Genomic DNA, 21,259 nt, shown 5'->3' on the forward strand with positions numbered 1-21,259 from the left:
TTGTGTTACTGCTGCTGATTATGATAATGATGATGAATATGTGAGTGCTGCAACTAATGCTTCCACTGCTGCTACTGATGATGATGCTGATGATTACGATAATGAGTTTTAGAGTACCTTTCGGCTAGTCGTCGTCTTAATTATTGTCGTCATCATTACAATCACTGTGATTGTGATCATACTTATTATTATCATGATCTTTATCGCCATCATTGTCGACAAAGTAATCATAATTATCATCACCATAATCACCACCATCATAATCATGATCAACAACAACCATTTATGATTATCGTAGATTTGAGACTACAAGAAGAAACGGGGATAATATTAGGATAGTGACGATGATAATGTTGGATGATGATGATGTTGCTGATGATTATGACGAAAATAATAACAAAGACAATCACGATGATGGTGAAAATGAGAATGATGATGTTGAACATAATGATATTGATGGTAATGATGCTAGGTGTGACGAGTGTTGCCATAAACTGCGATGATACTATATGTATCTTTGAATCATGCGTTCACTATTAATATGTACATACAATAGAAGAAACAAACGTTCAATAAAATAGTCTTACCATCGTTTGGGTGATCTATCTTGTGGAGAGTGTCATTACACTTATTTAAGACAGACTTGTAAACAGAGTAGTCCAAAATAAAATCCTTGGCAAGCTCATTTTCATTGTGCACATAACTGCTCACAATCAACTGATATCTATCGTCATTGTAATCCGGAATACCGTTGTCAACATCGCCATAGTCAGGCGTTCGGACAGTGACGTTAACTCCGTCCTTAATTCCAACGTTAGTCGAAGGTTGTTGTACGCCTGATTTTGTAACACTTGCTGTATTGGACAACATATCGGTGCGCATACGCTTTCACTTTAAAAACACAAAAACAATCCTTCTTTAATGTCAACACGTTTGATCTAAGCGTTAATGAAAACGTTTGATCGATCTCTATGTTCCCTTACAAACGGCTATTGATGTATTCGTTTCAGCATTGGATCTTGTGTCATCTGAAATAAAAACAAATAAATTTAACACATTAACTTTCTTCCCTCACACACATACTCAAAATGTCAACAGAGAAACGTAACTATTTATCTAAACATTTGAATTGCATAATGATTTCATCGAATTTACTTAATTTACATAAGGTACGTTGGATCTGAAGATAATTTAAAATACGTTTAACATAAATGTTCGGCAGTTATATACAGTATAAATAAGAAGTCCACACATCGCCCGCTTAACGGTCACCTTTGACTATAATATCCAGGCTCCACCACAACGCTTTCAATGCTACCCTTGAAAGGTATCGGTCTATTATAGCCCGTTGTATAAGTAACTAATTTTATTCACCCAAAAAAACATGAACATCCGTTAAAGATTGAAATTACTTTACATATCAGATTTCGAGCTCTAACCAGTCGGGTAAATATATTCAGTATCCAAATGCAACCTAGCGTAGGATCGGGGTATGGCTATCATGCACAATAAGAGATAATTTCCTAAACAACCTGATTTCCATGTCTATTTTTAAACTAAAGTTTAAACTTGATACAATGCTTGCTTTTATCAGCCGCAGCTACCCAGAGTGAGGAGTATAGAACGACAGTTGACATGCTAAAAACATGTTTTATTGTTGGATGTTTCGCAGTTTGTAATAGTACTTGACTCATATAAAGGCGGTCAGTTAACCTACTCAGACTTTTTATACGTTTCTGTAGTTGAACCAAACCGTTCACCGGGTATAGTTAAATGCTTAAATATACTTATATTTTTATTTGATATAAGTCCCAAGGAACACTGGTTTTAATGTATGTGTGTAAAGTTTCTTACTTGATTTGCCTGTGCAGTCCGCGAAGGCTAATTAAAGACAAACCTTTCCGTCTTAACAGGATATTCGCTAAGAAGAGACTTCCTTTAAACGAAAACTACCATAACAGCGGAAAGTGTCGTCCCTGAATAGCTGTGCGGATGGCAAAGGCTAGTGTTGGACGACACTTAACGCACATGCAATGGGTACCTTTTTCCAAGACTTATATTCATTACATTTAGTTAATATATTTATTTCATAACCTATCCCAACGCAAACTACATGGCCAGGTTGGAGTAGAACGAACTATCTCAGATTGAAATTCCAGCGCTCATATTAACGGGTCAACGGATCCAGCTTGAATGCTACTTGCATATTTAGGTTAACGTAGAGGAAAATAAATTAATAAAAAATAAAAGACAATATACAGATCATCACATTACAAAACGCGTCTAAACAAGACTCGAATATGTCATGAAATTACCCGTCTGGTGGCTTATTTTTTCATGGAGGGATAATGTATTGGTCCACTTTTGTTCAAGTCGACTAATTTTATGGTGGGCTTCTGTCATTGTATGTGCTGATATTCGTCCGAATCTTAAGTTCTGTTGGGGTATTGATATGTAAAAGTGAACATTTTGTTGAGCTGATGATAATGTCATGTTTTGACGGGCAAATATTCAGGTGTGTTATGTTCCGGTGGGCCAATGCTCGATGTGTTATGTTCTGACGGGACACTATTTAGTGTGTCATGTTCTGACGGACTAATGTAAACTGTGTTACTATCTTACGGGCCAAGTTTAAATGTTCGGTATGTTATTTTCAAACATGCCAATATTCAATGTATTATGTTTTGACGGGCGAATGTTCATAGTGCTATTTTATGACGGTCGATCTTTTAGTGTGCTATGTTCTGGTGGGCCAATGTTCGGTATGTTATATTCTTGCGAACCAGTGTTCGCTCTGTAATTGTCTGGGGAGCAAATGTTTGATGTTTCTAGTTCTTTCGGGCCAATGTTCAAATTTTTTTGTTCTGGTGGGCAAAAGTTCGGTGTTATGTTCTGGCGAGCCAATGTTTGCTCTGTAATGTTCTGACGGGCAAATGTTTCATGCACAGGCGGGATGTTCGATGTGTTTTGTTCTGGTGGGAACATGTTCGGTGTGTTATGTTCTGGATGGCCAATGTTCTGATGTACTATATTCTGCCGGGCCTTTGTATGGTGTGTTATGTTCTGACGGGACTATGTTTTGGTGTACCATGTCCTGATGGGCCAATGTTCTGATGTGTTATGTTCTGACGGGCCTATGTTCTGGTGTACCATGTCCTGATGGGCCAATGTTCTTATGTGTTATGTTCTGATGGGCCTATGTTCTGCTGTAACATGTCCTGATGGTCCAATGTTCTGATGTGTTATGATCTGCCGGGTTTATGTTCTAGTTAAGTATGTTCTGGAGGGTCAAAGTTCTGGTATACTAGTACTATGCTCTGGTAGACGAATGTTCTGGTTTACTATGTTCTGGTTGACGAACGTTCGGTGTATTGTGTTCTTGCGGAACTATGTTCTGGTGTACTATGTTCTGGAGGGATAATGTACTGATGTTTTACATGTCGATCGATAAGTAATTATTAATATTTTTATTTAATCCAGCTGTGTATGATTTCGAATCGTATCAGTACCATATAATTAAAGGCAGTCTTTATATCACGGTATCCATGGTTATACTTAATTGATGCGTTTAGAATAATGACATGATACTTATCGATATTCCTGTGGACAAAAAACACAATACGAGTTGACAAACTATTCACTTATAGCGCAAAACAATCCATAACAAAGAATAAAAAGATACATGCACCAAAATTAATTGAAGCTATTTGTAACATAAAAATAAATATTTCAATCAACAAACTGATAGCATGATCATTACTTATCGGTCAATATATGTCTTCGTTGCTGTGATGTGTAGCTATTAACCCATTTATGCCTAGTGGACTCTCCCATCCTTCTAAAATTGAAGCAATTTATTTCCAAAATAAGGGATGTCTAGTATATTTATTTCTATATTTTAATATTTCTTACAGAAATTCCTTTAAGCAAACAGCGCTGACCCTGATGAGACGCCTCATCATGCGGCGCCTCATCTGGTCTGTTTGCCAAGTCCTTGTTTCTAGACGCTAGGCATAAATGGGTTAATCAACCCTGTCATAAGCAATTGTGATATATTTGTCACGCGCCAGTACTTACGTTCGGTGTTGTTTGTCCGATAAACAACGATACTTTTGAAGTAATTATTATGTATCAACAATTTAAAACAAGATAAAAGATGTTATTTTGAAAGTGCTCGTGTCAAGCACACATTTTTGAAAGTTCGAATATTTAGGCAATAAAGCATCTTGCACGATGTATATTCTTTATTTTTCGTTTATGACTTGATTACTTTTTGTCTTGAGAAAAAAACAAGGACTATCAATCATATAAAATGTTTTAAAAGAAAACATCATTAGTGAAATCCTAAACGTAAAAACGTAATTTAATATATGTCATTTTTTTTAAATAGTTTCAGTAACGCACATCTCAATAATTTTCGAAAGCGAGATGTGCAATGTTTTGGTTACAATTATTGTATTATTTTTGCATATTGTTCCTTATACGTGTGGTACTTATAAAATTGAACAATCTACTGTAAATTGCCTTTATTATTATCAGAAATGATATTGTAACCGTTATATTAATCGTGCACTGCTTTTAATCGATAGCCTTTAAATTACATTACGAATCCCTCGTGTTAATGTGGCAGCGCGGTAGATTTTTTCTTCTAGAGGTCCCTGTTTCGAAGACTAGGGCAGCCACGTTTGAGTCGTGTCCTGACAAACTGGGCGTAATGCATGTTCGTTAAGTGTCGTCCCAGATTAGCCTGTGCAGTCCGCACAGGCTAATCAGGGACGACCTTTTTCGCTTTTATGGTATTTTTAGTTTCAAGGAAGTCCCTCCTTACCGAAAATCAAGTTCAGGCGGAAAGTGTCGTCCATGATTAGCCTGCGGACTGCACAGGCTAATCTGGGACGACACTTTACGCACATGCATTAAGCCCAGTTTTCTCAGAACAAGGCTCATATTATTACTATTTAAAAACAAATTCCAAATAGTGCAGTTGTGTTAGTAAATTCATTAATTAACTGTTTTGAAATACGAAAATCTGAGTGTGGACAAGTACCTTTAACTAAAACAAGTCCTTTAATTTCAGAGTGTGTAAGTATAAGCACACGAATAAACGGGTCTTGCTAGATTGCTTTAGGCAGTATACCGTAACGAATTGTTATTTTATTTAATAATCATTGCTTAATTTATGGCATAATACCCGACTTAAGGCCGGATCAAAACGTCTAGTTCTTTACATTAATTACAATCACAACTATACAGACATGTTAACACCTTTCAATCCGCTAATCGGTTATTTTTCTCAGCGATTAGAGGATATTTGTCATGGGTTTACACATGTTAATTCAAGGTTTAGCACAACTTTTGAAAATGCGATTTTGTTTGGGATTACTGGGCGTAATATATTTTAGTTATTTTCAATTTCAGCAAAAATTACTCAAACTACGTCGGTTGATACAAAATTGAAGAGATTACACTTTATACAAACCCTTTTTTCTTCAAACATGATATTGACATCTTATATAAAATATATGAATAATACTTGAAAACTTTATTGGGGAATAAAAAAACACAATATTTTACATTTAGGAAAATCAGATACGAAAAAAGCGTTATACACGTTATACGTCATCATCATCATTTTTTTTTCTTTTTCATAATCCGATGAACTCGAATTGTTCCCGGGTTCGGTTCGGATCTGAGTTTTATATTGTTATCTTTAATTAAATCTTAGTTTTGTGTTGTAGTGTTTTAGTTATATTTCTTATACCTAGTTAACATTTGGGTTGATTTGCTGACTGGAATCGTCTTGTGCGATATTAGCATTCTTATGAATATATTAGGCAACAACAAGTTGATTATATGGGCCACAACACAATTATTTCATGGGCAACAACAAAATGTTAAGATATTCGGACTTCCGGTTACCGCAGTGGTTGGTACACGCACTTCTCAACTAAGCTACCCGGGTTCGAACGGATCCCCGTTCAATGCAGCATGTGAGTTTGGTTGCTGCTCTCCCTTCTCCAAACAAACACACAACTTAAAATAACTCTAAAATTGAAATTATTTCATTTAAACTGCATAGCTGGAAATTGCAACTATGATTCGAAATTCGTCCCAACTTTAGTGAGGTAAATAGAAGTGTTGGGACACAAATAACATAATGCAGCCTCAGGCGCGGAAAGACCTAATTAACTTCGAAACACACAAACTCAGATGCCCGTCGGAATTCCTCACATTAAACATAAATTATTGATGTTGTGTTCAAAAGTGAATGGTTCAAACTGCAAGTATTTCATAATTTGATTGCGTTTCGAAGAAATTTCTGCACAACGTGTACACGAGGACTTTCGCCTTACAATTTAATTGGATGATATCGAAAATAGCATAAACATAAGTGTGTTTTTATTGTCGATTCTCTAGTTTCCTTTATAGTGTCGAGGCACTATTACCATTGTGTGACCTTATCCTCATATAATACTCAAACAGTGGTTTTATGATCGCACAGTCTAGTTATTAAGACGAGACCGCGATGGCAGACACCTGTTCCAGTTTGCTTCCCACCAGGTACTTCATCGTAATAAATTTAATTACAAAAGCTGTTGAAGCTTAAATGATTAACACATGAAAGTTGTTGTATTCTACTTTAAGCTGAATAATGCTTTTACCGTTTATTTATATTTATACAAGTATGTGTCCACGTAAGTCTGATTGTATTTAAAAAAAAACTCAAATACTCTTTATTAACAAGAAAATGCGTGCTGGTGGTGTTAATGTTGGTGTTGTTGTATGTTTTGGTGTTGGTGGTGATGTTTGTGGTGGTGATGGTCTTGGGGATGGTGGTGGCGGTGGTGGCGGTGGTGGCGGTGGGAATTTATCATTTGCAACGATTCATTAAAATCGTTTATTGATCATCGCCCCAATAAAAATCGAAACACTAACAACCGCCGCCGCCGCAGCCACCACCACCACCACCACCACCACCACCACCACCACCACCACCACCACCACCACCACCACCACCACCACCACCACCACCACCACCACCACCACCACCACCACCACCACCACCACCACCACCACCATCACCACCACCACCACCACCACCACCACCACCAACAACGCCACCACCAACACCAACACCAACACCAACATGGTGCGAATTTATCATTTGCAAAAATTCATCGAAATTGTTTATTGAGCAGCGTCCCAATTGGAATCGAAAAAACAACGAATTGCACTTTTGTAATTGTTTATTATAAAATGTGACGCATCTGAGGTAAATTGAGTTAGAGTACTCTCTCTGCTCAACGCGCTGTTATTATTCATAAGCTTAATTAAATGTTTTTCTTACGCAGAAAACAGTTTGCCTTTATCTAAAGTTTAATCGGGATATAATTTCGTTTGAACTGTATCCTTTGAAATACGTAGCATCATTTTTGGTAAATATGGGACTGAAATCATTAAACCTCTATAGTGGTGCAACCAACACTTCAGATCTTATTTGACGGCTTTGTAATATTGAATTGACAGTACGTGTTATATTAAAAATTAATTGCATTTTAATGGCTCTTAAAGATTTAGGTGATCTGTGGTATTGCAGTGCAAAACTATTATACGTTGTGTATTATGATTTTAGTATTGTATAAGTCATCACCGTCATGTTTTGTGGTCGACCGGTCACAAAATACCCCGAGATGAAAGAAGTCACTTAACTGTCGGCGCCGGTGTAGTGATCTGATTACCGTAACGGTACATGTTGATCTAGCAACATCACTTTTTCTACTGCAAGTTTTTAAAAGAAACTTTTACAGCTAAGAGATAGTCGAACGCCCTATCCAGGACCATACCTTTTTATAAAAGGCAAATTTAACCTTTTCAAAGTTAAGATTAAAAGAATAGTACGATTAAAAATAACTCTATATTTGTACTAATGCTATTGAGGTCATTTCTTTACTTATCATCTGAATACGAAGGGCAGTTGATGTGAACATTGTATTGGTATAATACGTGGTTCAGGGGACATTCAATCGTTAATCGTTCGCATGGTCTGACATATGATGCGTGTGAGAATACACCGAGAAACTGAAGATACTGTCTTTGTTGTAACGAAATAAATATTGGATATGAGTGTCACATCGTATGCGAGTGCTCCTCGTACACTATTAACCCATTTATGCATAATGGACTCTTCCATCCTTCTAAATTGGCTCAATTTATTTCCAAAATTAGGGATGTCTAGTATATTAATTTCTATATTTAGAAAATTTCTTACAGAAATTCCTTTAAGCAAACAGCGCAGACCCAGATGCGACGCCGCATCATGCCAAGGCCTTTTTTAGACGCTAGGCATAAATGGGTTAACAGGCGAAACTGTTTGGGGCAAGTTTATTATTTAGACAAAGTGATAAGTAAAACTAATAGATTTGAATTTATCCAGCCGGCAAAATTTGTAAGGAAGTATTAAGTATAAAATAATTCTCTCCTTGGTGTTACTTAACTATAATTACTAATCATCCATATAATTTACCCATGTGAGTTATACGTTTTTTAATAAACATTCTTTAAAACTTTTGTAAGAATCTGTTGATATAATTGTACGCATTATTATTATAATATGAACTGTTTTGTTAACAAATGGTTTGGAAAATGTGTGTGTATGGACGATGTTCATTTAACAAGTCTTGATAAATATGTGTCTTTCGAGTTCGTTAAATTCATTACAAATGAAGTATGTAGGTTCATTATTAAATCAAATTAGCACAAATTTGGTTTCAATTCACAATTTCGACTCGAATTGCCGGTTTTTCGGACTGTTTAACGGCATAATGAATATCTTATTACTGTACTGAAACTCATATTACTCGAGAAATTGAATTCAATTATTTTTTCATGCGTGTGTGTGGCTAAATCATAAATTGGGCGCCTAAAAGAGACAAATGACATTTTAATAACATGGTCTAACTAAAGACGGTAATGTTATGCAAGTGCTATGATTAATGATTATTAAATTTACTTAGTATTAAATCAGGCATTTATAATCCTTGATAAAGAACAAAACTGAGTTCAAAACAACTTTCAACACTTCAAACTGTTATGATCACAGATTAAGCGGATACAGGTAAGTAAGCTGGTTAATTCCAAGACAGGGTATCGCAAGTTAATCGTTATTTTCGTAATGATTTAGTCTTTCAATTTGAACACTGCGATACCGAGTGGCAAATTCAACGAATATCTGACCTTCGGCGAGCATAGTGGTGCACAAATTTGTGATATTACGTTTAGATGAGGAATAAAAACAATGTACATTTTTGTGTTTCGAAAAACCATTACAGTTTAAAAACGGTTTAACAAAACCAACAACTGACGCAACCTTTGATCATTCAAATTAATATAATAAGAAGAATGTTTAATTATTTCACAGCATCAAATACTATATAGTAAGCGAACATAAACCATTTATAGTCAGCAAGCACGAAGTTCCGATTTACTGGGCGCTTGTCGATCAGAGCGTACAAATGGTTGAGAACACCTCCCTGCCTCCATTTTTATACTTTTTATTAAATAGCAAATTCTTAATGATCGTGTTAATGTATATTTTAATTGGGCTTGCGTTTTGCGGCGATTTTTTATTATACATTTTATTTAATTTTCTACATGGTGCTGTCCAATATGTTATGTTTTATATTAAATATACTTAATAAAATCAAACGAGCTTTGGTTAACCCATTTATGCCTATCGTCTAGAAAAAAGGCATTGGCAAATAGCGTAGACCCAGATGAGACGCCGCATAATGCAGCGTCTCATCAGGGTCTGCGCTGTTTGCTTAAAGGAATTTCTGTAAGAAATATTCTAAATGTATAAATAAATATACTTGACATCCCTAATTTTGGAAATAAATTGATCCAATTTACATGGATGGGAGAGTCAACTAGGCTTTAATGGGTTAAAGAAGTCTCGTTATACGACACACTTGTATTCAGAGTTTTAAAGATTAATCTGAGTAGTAACATAACGTAATGTGCATTACGGCTCAAACATGTAGGATACGATAGACCATTTATTTTGCTAAAAGATATATATATTAGGTTAGAACCCACCCTGAGCAATAAAATATATTTAATACGTGTAACTAAAAGCTCGTGTAATGTTATAATATTATCATGAAAGCCAAATATAAGACTTATTATAGAACTTATTATAGTCTTAACGCATGAATTGAGTGAATATTTAGGTAATATGTTAATATATTCCAGAAATGATAATAGGTATATATGTTCTTTGATGATAATTATTTACCTTTTATTTTAATAAATATATTTTCAAGTTAAGGTTCATGCAATGTTAAGCTGCTTCTTTTTAATAATAACTGTACTAGAACCACCGCTCAAAATATACCTGTAATACAAAAGTGTGTGTGTGTTAATTGTCTTGGAAATTGTTACATAAAACAAAGTTTTAAATGCCAAATGCAAATATGCATTGTCGTAAAAAATCTCGAAAGTGGACATTTATCGGATTCCTGTAACTTTCGTGAAACATTTGGTTTTCTTTCATAGTAAATTGAGTTGTATTTGTGTGTTGCTGTTAATGTGATCGTCGTTGTTGTTTGTAAAGGGGGCTTATTAAAGACATCGTTGTTTGTTGCATTGTCGTAAAGAGGACCGAAACTAGAGCAGAAATGGTACACTAAATCGTTTTTATTATTGTATATCTTGTTTGTCTTGCATGATTTGTGGCAAGTAACCTAATTTTTTGTCATTATTGATTCACAAAGTTTAAATTGCAAAGAATACCGTTAAATGTTCGGTTTATGTTGTGCAGACACATTAAAAATCATGTTTGCCAACGATTAATAGAAAGAAAAGTCACTTTTATTAAATGTCGCATGTACGGTCTTCTCGTTGAAAAATGCTTCCCAATAATATCAAACATGACTTTCATATACGAAAACTCAAACGTGAACATATCTTATGCTTGCGTTGTCGTTTTAACATTAGACAGAGTTACACATACCTTGGGTATTTAGGCTTATTTCCTAAAATTGCATCTGCATAATTGTGTTATCCACCATTCGCTCCGGCCAACATTCGATTTATCAATTAAAGACATAATTCTGCTGTCGATTTTAAAAATGTTTAACTGTTCCTTGGAGGTTTAAATTCACAGCGTTAATTTAATACATACATGGAACATTGTCTATAATTCGTCTCAGTTTCATTTCACTTCCCGTTGTTTAAGTCCTTAGGTCCAGATGTAACATTTTCTAGAATTTTTTAATAATCTATTTTCAAACGTGCAACTAAAGCTCTAACACAAGAGTTTATTTGAAATGGAGAATTACTGTCATTTTGTAGCCTCATTTTTTATAAATTTATTCTTGTGAATTCAATGTGTTACAACCACAGTGTCACAAACAACGCTCGTAAAGAATTTCCGAGAAACAACACCCTATCATTGCAGAGGACTCAAAACAAATTGCGTGTCCATAGAGCACGCGGCCAGAAGCTATACTATCAGAGTGACTACGCCAAGGTGGTATTTATGCATCGGCAGGCTCGGTCGAGGTGATGAAAAAGATGTAAAATCCAATATAAACCGACGAACTCGTATACCAGATATTGTAAAATAAAAATATAAATAAACAAAAATCAACCAGTACCAAACACATACATAAAAATTGAATTGTTGATCATCTGCATAGTGCATTTGTCTGTAGTAAAATCTTTTGAATTGAATTATTGAGTAATGTAATAAAAGGATATCTGCGAATAACGTTTGTGAATGTAAAACATTTTTTGTTTTCTAATAAAAAGTAATTCAGTCGTAGTAAATCGTACACATAACGTTGCAAAATGTTACATTTTATATTATTAAACACACATGACCTTTCTATGTGTTTTGCCCATAGAACAAAAACAAAGTCCACGGATAATAGTGCGTACTGATACCCTGTGAAAAGCTAAAATAAAACAAAGAAAAGCCAAAATTGAACGAATTTGAAAATATAAATGAAGCCTCTTCAATGCACTTTTCATTCGAAAACTAAAAACCGAAATCAGTACTCGTTTCCATATCATCATTCATGCGAAACCGCAGTTACCAGAAACTCGTAGTTACAACGAACAACTTTGTCTTCAGTAAAGCTAACACAGCTTTGGTTGACATTACAATTCTCGTGTTTACAGTGCGCCTGCGGATTGTGATATTAATATAGCAGTTTTATTGTTTGCACCATTGTTTTTACATTGAACGATATAATATACTGATCTTTGATTCTTTTTACACTTTGAGGCTCCCATTTTGACAGTATCATATCTAGCAGTAGTTATAGTAAATCAATTTTACCACTTGCGACAATGCCAATAAAACTCCTACAAGTAATTATTCTCCATCTTCTAAATTGTTTTAATTGCGTCATGAAATCAAATATGAGAGTAATTAAATAACCCATTGAGTGTTGAATGACGCAGTTTAGGAATAAAGCTGCCAGTCACTTCAGTCATCGACATGTATTGATAACATATTTGTAGTAACCAATCAATAATGAAACTCATATTTATATTTAACAATGAAGTGTCATTTTTTTAGTTTGAATTCATCAACAGCAATCAATTGCGGGCAATTTTTACCTATGTCTAACAAAACACACTGGTAATAATTATATAATTATATTGCCGCTAACCGGCACTCCATAGACTGTGTTTTGCATGTTATATTAACCGTAGTTCATAACCTGATCGATTGATTACAAAAATTATATATGTGACTTAAATAGGTTATTTACAAATTTTAATTGATACAATAAATGCTACCATATTTATTAGGATTGAATCTATAGAAGCCATGGCTTCGTGCGTGATCATCTCAATATCAATGACATACAATATAACAGATTTGTACTGTTAAGTAATTTAAAAAAGTGTTACATCATAATCTTAAACTTTAAAAAAGAGTATTGCTAATAAAAAAGATTCAGGCATATAAATTTAACTTTTTTAACTATGTGAATTATTTCAATATAGTGTTTGTAATAAAAAAAAGTATTTAAGTCTACTTTTGTACATTCTGATAGTGTTGCATTGCTTCATGGTACTTCAATATATCAACAGCATGCTCAGCCGTCGAATTTCATTGTTTACGAGCAAGTCTGTTTGTTCATTAATTATCAATGTCAATTTGTAATTACATATGCATTTACATGAACTAACATTTGCTGCATGTACACGGTATCATACGGAAAATAAAAGTCGCTTTTTACCAAGTAAAATAGTCTTTAGAATGTTTCACAGTGCTTATATTACAAGAACGCATACATTTGAATAATCGGATCGATCAGTTTACGTTGTATAATGAAGAAAAATGCATAATAGTATCAGAGTTCAAAAAGATGTTATTGAAAGCGACACACCCTTTGATATCATGTGAGTACGATCATGTTGACATTTCATATAAATATAGCGATAACATCACTTCTACACAATTCCAAATACAACATCAAATCTTGTTATAATTGTAATATGTCTTTATTACGAAGTCCCATTCACTAGGTCTTTATTAGAGTCATATACACGATACTTACCTTAATTGATTTGATGTTGCAGAACTAATAAGTTCCACCTGGTGATGAGTCATAAAAAGAAGTATTGCATTTGAAACAATAGTTTGAAACTATTATCTTTGCCATATGTTGCATTTCACCATCGTCGGACACCCCGGTCTATTCATTACGTTACTCTCCATTGTATTAGCGGAGCGTAATCAGCAGCCGTGGGTATCAGACGATGGCATTTCACGTGCCAATATATAATATTGTTTTTATAAAATACCTGAAGACGTAAGATCTCTAGTGGCGGACTGCCAAATATCAAAGACCTTCTCGTGTAGGTGGTTTTGGTGATTTTTTGGGTCTTTAGATGTGCCTTTATTACAAATGGAACTCAACATCATTTTTTCTCAATAAATAGTTCTTCATTATGCACTGGTAACGATAAATAGTCATTATGTTTATCGAATACCCTTACATAAATACTTGGGTAACTCTACTTACCTTTGACCAGGTTAAAAACATACATTTGCAAAATGTCGAACGTAAACACGTTCGTTAACCCTCTGAGAAATCGTTTTTTATTTATTTTATTTTATTTAAGTAAACTGTTTTTTCTAGGTTCCAATTCATGCTTGAAATACTTAAATGAAAATTCCTACATTCCGAGAGCGGAAAAACGAATTACTGCATTATAGCGAGCAGCATGAGTATATAGTTCCTTTGAGACCACTGCATCATAGTTCGCAGCATGAGTAAATAGTTCCTTTGAGACCCATTGATAAAAATATTAACAATATGAAAATAAAGGCTCAGAGGACATATTCGAGATTCCGAATCATCTGATTAATATAGAACAAATTGATAATATACGATCCATTGAATAACTTTATGTAAGAAGTTTTACAATATAAAAAAAACTATTGAAAGAATTTAGAGAAGGAGCTCAGATAAACATACATTTTATTTTGCTAGTGTTACATTATAACTATTGCAAATAATCGTAAATACACATATTTAGGCGTGATATTTCCCCAAAAGTACATTCTCGTCGTCTTACCATCAACATGTGCATGTAGTATTTACATACTATTTATACACAGGGGTTAGCATTAACACACATACGTTCTGACAGAAGAACACTGTACAGCGGTTTCAATAATTACCACCGTTGATATGTGAGTGTACATGTGTGAGTGTACATGAATATTAAACATTCTATTGAATACAATTACGGTTTGTAGTTAATACATGTACATGTGTTAATTATGACTATATGGACATAATATATAGGATCTTGCATGAGTGGTCGTTTTGTATTGAATTTATTAAACGAGTCATCTAAATAAAGATAAAAACAAGGCTTGCCGAGTTTTTATCTTTATTTCGATGACGAGTTTAATAAATTCAATACAAAATGACCACGAATCTAAGATTCTATATATAACATGGCCAACACATTTTCTCTTTATTTTATGCTCTTTTCACCTTTTTATTCACATTGTAAAAGAGTTTAACTGAAGAAATTCTCTGGGATTATGACGTCCTTTTGGTCACAAAAATGACGTCATTTCACAGTAATATAACTAGTGTAATAACACCCGTGTAATAAACAAAATTAAGCATTACGTTATTTCACTCCTGGATCATAGGTCATGTTATAAAATTATATATTGTTCTGCCTTGCATCAAATGTTTTGTATCTTTACGGTAATGATATCAAAAGATATTCTTAAAAAGTGTTGTTTGATTGGAATGGTGCTGCTTGGAAATTAAGTATAATTTGCGCGAGTTGTTTGCAACCAAATGATGGTCAAACGTGAGGTTCGCGCCCCTTAATTCGATTTAAACGCTCAATGCCTTGTATAGATATGTTGATGTCGGTGTCATTATAGATGATAGAATTAATATTGTTAATGATGATGTAGATTACTACCCAGACAGCGCCTCTGTTAAGGCCTCAGTCGATAGTTCATTAAATAGTCATGGAGTAAAATTACTAGATTTATGTTAATCCACATGTATGCGTATTGTTAATGGTAGAGTTGGGAATAGCTGTAAGCTAACTTTTTATTCAACTAACGGTACTTCTGTAATCGATTATTTATTGAAAAATGAATACAGCTTTACAAGTATTTCAGATTTTACCGTGCATGATTTTAACGTATTTAGTGATCACGCCCCATTACAGTTTTCATTATTTTATTATTTTTTCCCGATAAATGGACAGAAGGTGTTATAATCCCTTTGCATAAAAAAGGTGCTGTTAATGATGTAAATAACTATAGAGGCATTACTTTAGTTAGTTGCTTTTCAAAATTATTTACTACTATCCTAAACAAACGCATTGAAACGTTTTGCAACGAAAACACTATTATTTCGGATGCTCAGTTCGGATTTAGGAAAGGATATTCAACTGTTGATGCTATTTATATCTTGATGTCGATTGTTCAAAATTATTTAAATGAAAATAAACGTTTGTATGTTATATACGTCGATATGTTAAAATGTTTTGATAGTATATACCGCAATGCATTATGGTTGAAAATGTTTAAGTCTGGTATACAAGGTAAATTGCTTAGAATAGTGAAGGATATGTATGCAAATGTTAAATCGCGTGTTAAATCATGTTCATCTTATTCAGATTATTTTAGATATGCGGTTGGACTGAGGCAAGGTGAAGTTATGTCGCCGATTTTGTTTTCTTTATTTGTTGAAGATCTTGAATTGTACCTACAAGACAACATTAATTCTGGTTTGAGTATAGATGATATTACGATGATTTTACTATTATTTGCTGATGACATGGCCATTTTAGGCAAGTCACCTGCTGAAGTCCAGTCACATTTAGATAGATTGTATTTATACTGCAATTCTTGGGGTTTAAATGTAAACACTGCTAAAACAAAAATTATGGTGTTTCGGAAGAGAGGAGGTTTAAAACAAAATGAAAAATGGGCATACAATGGTAATGATATTGAAGTTGTTGATAACTTTAATTATTTAGGCACAGTACTAAATTATACTGGAAGTTTTAAATCAAACCAAGAACATTTGATTGGTAAAGCCCTTAAAGCCATGAATACATTGTTGATAAAATGTCATGACTTCGATATTAAACCAAAAATATTATGTCAGTTGTTTGACTCCTTTGTGGGTTCCATATTAAATTATTCCGCAGAAGTATGGGGTTTTAACAAGTCAGATGGCATTGAACGCATACATTTAAAATTTTGCAAACGATTACTTCAAGTTAAAATAAATACATGTAATGTTGCTGTTTATGGAGAATTAGGTAGATATCCATTGTATGTAAACAGGTTTGTAAAAATTATAAAATATTGGTTTAAAATTTTAACCAGTGAAAATATTATTATGCAAATTGTTTACAAACAAGCTTTAAACGATTGTAATAAAGGTTTTACAAATTGGGTCTCACATGTAAAAAACATGTTAAATAATTATGGATTTGGTTATGTATTTGAAAATCCAAATGTTGTGCAAATAAATAGTTTTATTAGAGAATTCAAATGTAGACTTGTTGACAATTTTAGACAAGAGTGGTATGGTAAACTGAATAGCAGTCCTGTATTAGATATGTATAAAGTTTTTAAAACCTCTTATGAATATGAAGAATATTTGGACTTACTTCCTAGGCGTCTGCGTTTATTTTTTGTAAGAATAAGAGTCTCTGCACACCCGTTGAGAATTCAAACTGGCAGATATGCCCAACACAATATTCCACGCAATGAACGTTATTGTTTATGTTGTAATGACACTGATTTAGAAGACGAATATCATTTTATATGTATATGCCGATGTTACATCGATTTAAGAAAAAAATATATAAGTAATACATATTATATTAATCCATCTGTGTATAAATTTCACAAATTATTAGTTTCTTGTGATAGATTAGTAATTTCCAATGTATGCAAATATATAAAAGAAGCTCTAGTTGTAAGAAATACAATCCTAAATAATACTGTTGAATAGATTTTACCACCCCTCGTTAGAACTTATGTGTTCTTACCATATATTATGTTTATTTGTATTGATTTTATGTTATATAATGTTATGTTATTATTCGCATTCACGTGACAGAATATGATGTGTATTTTTAGTATTAAGACGATGTACTATTGTATAAGTCTGAATAAACTATGTCTGTCTGTCTGTCTGTCTGTAATAACGCATCGTCTGAGTATAAGTCTTACACCGATGTTAAATATAAGTGGAACGATGCGTTACGTAGCCAATTTCGTTCAGGTATTATTTGTATGTTACCTGTATTTAATTCTATTGTAGAAAATATTGATTGTTCAAGTAGAGCGTCAATTACAATCTCCACGCAGAGTTGTCGTTTCTTGCTCTCACATACATGAATGTAATGTGACCGTCGTGCAAGAGATTGCGTCAATTAATGACATTTTAAATAGATTTACTGAAACAATCCGCGTTGCTGATCCGTTATTCTCTCAATATGTGTTTACAAAACATATCCTAGTTTCCGTGCAAATAGCGGTGTAAAGAATGCTGATTGGTTTGATCAAGAATGCATTAATGCCCAACATTTGTACAATGACGCGTTACGTATTTTTAACTCAAGTAAATCATATATAAACAGAGAACGTTTATGCACAAGTAAGAGGTATTATAAAGACCTAATCCGCAAGAAGAAAGCATGTTGCTATTGGCAAAAAATGTTGAAGATAGAAAATTTAAGACAACACAAACCAAGAGATTTTTGGAAATTTTTCAAATAAAAAAATAATTTCATAAAAAATAAAATATCCTTAGAAGAATTTACATTTTTTTTCGAAAAGCTTAGTAACAATGAGCCTGTTTTTTGTTATTATGAAGCAGAAGATTTTTGTTTAAATAATAATTTTAACTTAGAAAATTCTGTATTCCCAGAACTTGACGTACCTATATCTGTCGAAGAAGTTAACAATGCAATAAAACGTTTAAAACGAAATAAATCGTCAGGTATTGATTGTATTTTGAATGAATATTTTTTGAATGCAGTGATATATTGTCAGCACATTTGTGCGATGTTTTTAACGGTATTCTTGTATCGGGCTTTTTTCCCGATAAATGGACAGAATGTGTTATAATCCCTTTGCATAAAAAAGGTGCTGTTAATGATGTAAATAACTATAGAGGCATTACTTTAGTTAGTTGCTTTTCAAAATTATTTACTACTATCCTAAACAAACGCATTGAAACGTTTTGTTTTGTAACGAAAACACTATTATTTCGGATGCTCAGTTCGGATTTAGGAAAGGGTATTCAACTGTTGATGCTAATTATATCTTGATGTCGATTGTTCAAAATTATTTAAATGAAAATAAACGTTTGTATGTTATATACGTCGATATGTTAAAATGTTTTGATAGTATATACCGCAATGCATTATGGTTGAAAATGTTTAAGTCTGGTATACAAGGTAAATTGCTTAGAATAGTGAAGGATATGTATGCATATGTTAAGTCGCGTGTTAAATCATGTTCATCGTATTCAGATTATTTTAGGTATGCGGTTGGACTGAGGCAAGGTGAAGTTATGTCGCCGATTTTGTTTTCTTTATTTGTTGAAGATCTTGAACTGTACCTACAAGACAACATTAACTCTGGTTTTAGTATAGATGATATTACGATGATTTTATTATTATTTGCTGATGACATGGCCATTTTAGGCAAGTCACCTGCTGAAGTCCAGTCATATTTAGATAGATTATATTTATACTGCAATTCTTGGAGTTTAAATGTAAACACTGCTAAAACGAAAATTATGGTGTTTCGGAAGAGAGGAGGTTTAAAACAAAATGAAAAATGGGCATACAATGGTAATGATATTGAAGTTGTTGATAACTTTAATTATTTAGGCACAGTACTAAATTATACTGGAAGTTTTAAATTAAACCAAGAACATTTGATTGGTAAAGCCCTTAAAGCCATGAATACATTGTTGATAAAATGCCATGACTTCGATATTAAACCAAAAATATTATGTCAGTTGTTTGACTCTTTTGTGGGTTCCATATTAAATTATTCCGCAGAAGTAGGGGGTTTTAACAAGTCAGATGACATTGAACGCATACATTTAAAATTTTGCAAACGATTACTTCAGGTTAAAATAAATACATGTAATGTTGCTGTTTATGGAGAATTAGGTAGATATCCATTGTATGTAAACAGGTTTGTAAAAATTATAAAATATTGGTTTAAAATTTTAACCAGTGAAAATATTATTATGCAAATTGTTTACAAACAAGCTTTAAACGATTGTAATAACGGTTTTACAAATTGGGTCTCACATGTCAAAAACATGTTAAATAATTATGGATTTGGTTATGTATTTAAAAATCCAAATGTTGTGCAAATAAATAGTTTTATTAGAGAATTCAAATGTAGACTTGTTGACAATTTTAGACAAGAGTGGTATGGTAAACTGAATAGCAGTCCTGTATTAGATATGTATAAAGTTTTTAAAACCTCTTTTGAATATGAAGAATATTTGGACTTACTTCCTAGACGTCTGCGTTTATTTTTTGTAAGAATAAGAGTCTCTGCACACCCGTTGAGAATTCAAACTGGCAGATATGCCCAACACAATATTCCACGCAATGAAAACGCGTCAAGATGTTTGGTACACTAAAGATTTTGATTATCTATTAACGATGGTATCGTAATTGTTACTCTTAAAAGAGGAAATTAAACAAAAACACTAGCGATTACAAATAGAACATTCCACAAAATAAGATAAATCAAATTAATTATTTAAGAATAGCTTTATCGAAAGTTTTCTTCGTTTAGATTGTGTGAGCAATATTCTGTCATCAATCAATTGAAACATAATGCTCACGGATGTGACTGATTTCAAGTATTGTTTCTCATAGCGACCGGACGTTGTTAAGACGACGTCATTTGAAACAATGATATATTGCTATATATTGCCGAGCACCGAGAAATATGAGGTGTAGCTTTGAAAAAATTTCAATTAAATAGAAAATTTATAAGAATTATTGAACGTTTCAGATCACACGTTGTTTGTGTGAGGTACTGGTTCATGTGTGCAATACTCCTAAAATGTCAAACACGTTTTAATGTGTACGTTTTCGACAACAAGAATAACAGTAGTCGCACCGTGGTTATATGACTGTTCAAGTGTATTATTGCGTGTACTGTTATTGAGTGAGAAAATCCATTTCCGGTCTGTTCTATTAAAATGCCTGGGAGGATTTCAATTCAATAATGTTTGAATGAATATTGACAATATCAGTTGGAAAAAAACGCATCATTTGTGCTGGTCATGGCCTCGAAAAAAGCAATAAACAACATCTTTCGTGCAATATGATGGTGTGTTAGATCAATTAAACGGGCGTCACTGATAAGAGAACAATATTGGTATTTGCATGCTTACGTAAAGAATCGTTTTGAAGTTTAGTTGACTACTTTTTATGCAATATGATTTGTGAATGATACGAATTTACTTAAATTGTGTGCATTTAAAATAGCAATACAGGTAACAAACTAACGCATTCACATCCTCTTGCTGCAAGGCAAGGTAAATAAACTATAACAATTAATTAAGTTGGTGTAAGCAATGAATAAATCATGAGTACAATTTGTTAATTGTAATATATTAATGTTTTTCATAAATAAACACATATTGAAAACATATATATCCTCTCTCAACCTGAGTGTTAATAAAGG

At 33.2% G+C, this 21,259-nt stretch overlaps 2 protein-coding genes across 3 annotated transcripts in view; one reads left to right on the forward strand and one right to left on the reverse strand.

The window, feature by feature from the left end:
- Positions 1 to 888, reverse strand: part of LOC127861347 (calcitonin gene-related peptide type 1 receptor-like) — an 81,750-nt gene extending 80,862 nt beyond the window's left edge. The window contains exon 1 of one of the 2 annotated variants that reach the window (XM_052399755.1): positions 588 to 888. In XM_052399755.1, coding sequence (XP_052255715.1) covers positions 588 to 882 — 295 coding nt within the window. In that variant the 5' untranslated portion in view covers positions 883 to 888. The remainder of the gene's footprint in view (positions 1 to 587) is intronic. The other variant, XM_052399757.1, reaches the window with a different exon arrangement.
- Positions 889 to 16,202: 15,314 nt separating this feature from the next.
- On the forward strand, positions 16,203 to 20,201 carry LOC127864540 (uncharacterized). The gene is made up of 2 exons (XM_052404215.1): positions 16,203 to 17,158; positions 20,039 to 20,201. Exons 1-2 carry the CDS (start codon positions 16,227 to 16,229, stop codon positions 20,199 to 20,201), a joined length of 1,095 nt encoding a protein of 364 aa, XP_052260175.1. The 5' UTR covers positions 16,203 to 16,226.
- The last annotated feature ends 1,058 nt before the right edge of the window (positions 20,202 to 21,259 follow it).

Source organism: Dreissena polymorpha, chromosome 1 (genome assembly GCF_020536995.1).
Source record: "Dreissena polymorpha isolate Duluth1 chromosome 1, UMN_Dpol_1.0, whole genome shotgun sequence".
In the NCBI taxonomy this organism is placed as follows: Eukaryota; Metazoa; Mollusca; class Bivalvia; order Myida; family Dreissenidae; genus Dreissena; species Dreissena polymorpha.

Bases quoted from the DNA above. Each gene is read 5' to 3' on its own strand.
- LOC127864540 (XM_052404215.1), top strand. From the start codon at position 16,227: ATGTCGCCGATTTTGTTTTCTTTATTTGTTGAAGATCTTGAATTGTAC. The intron at 17,159-20,038 runs CTCTTATGAATA...AGTTTTTAAAAC, and splicing joins ATGTATAAAGTTTTTAAAAC to CTCTTTTGAATATGAAGAAT.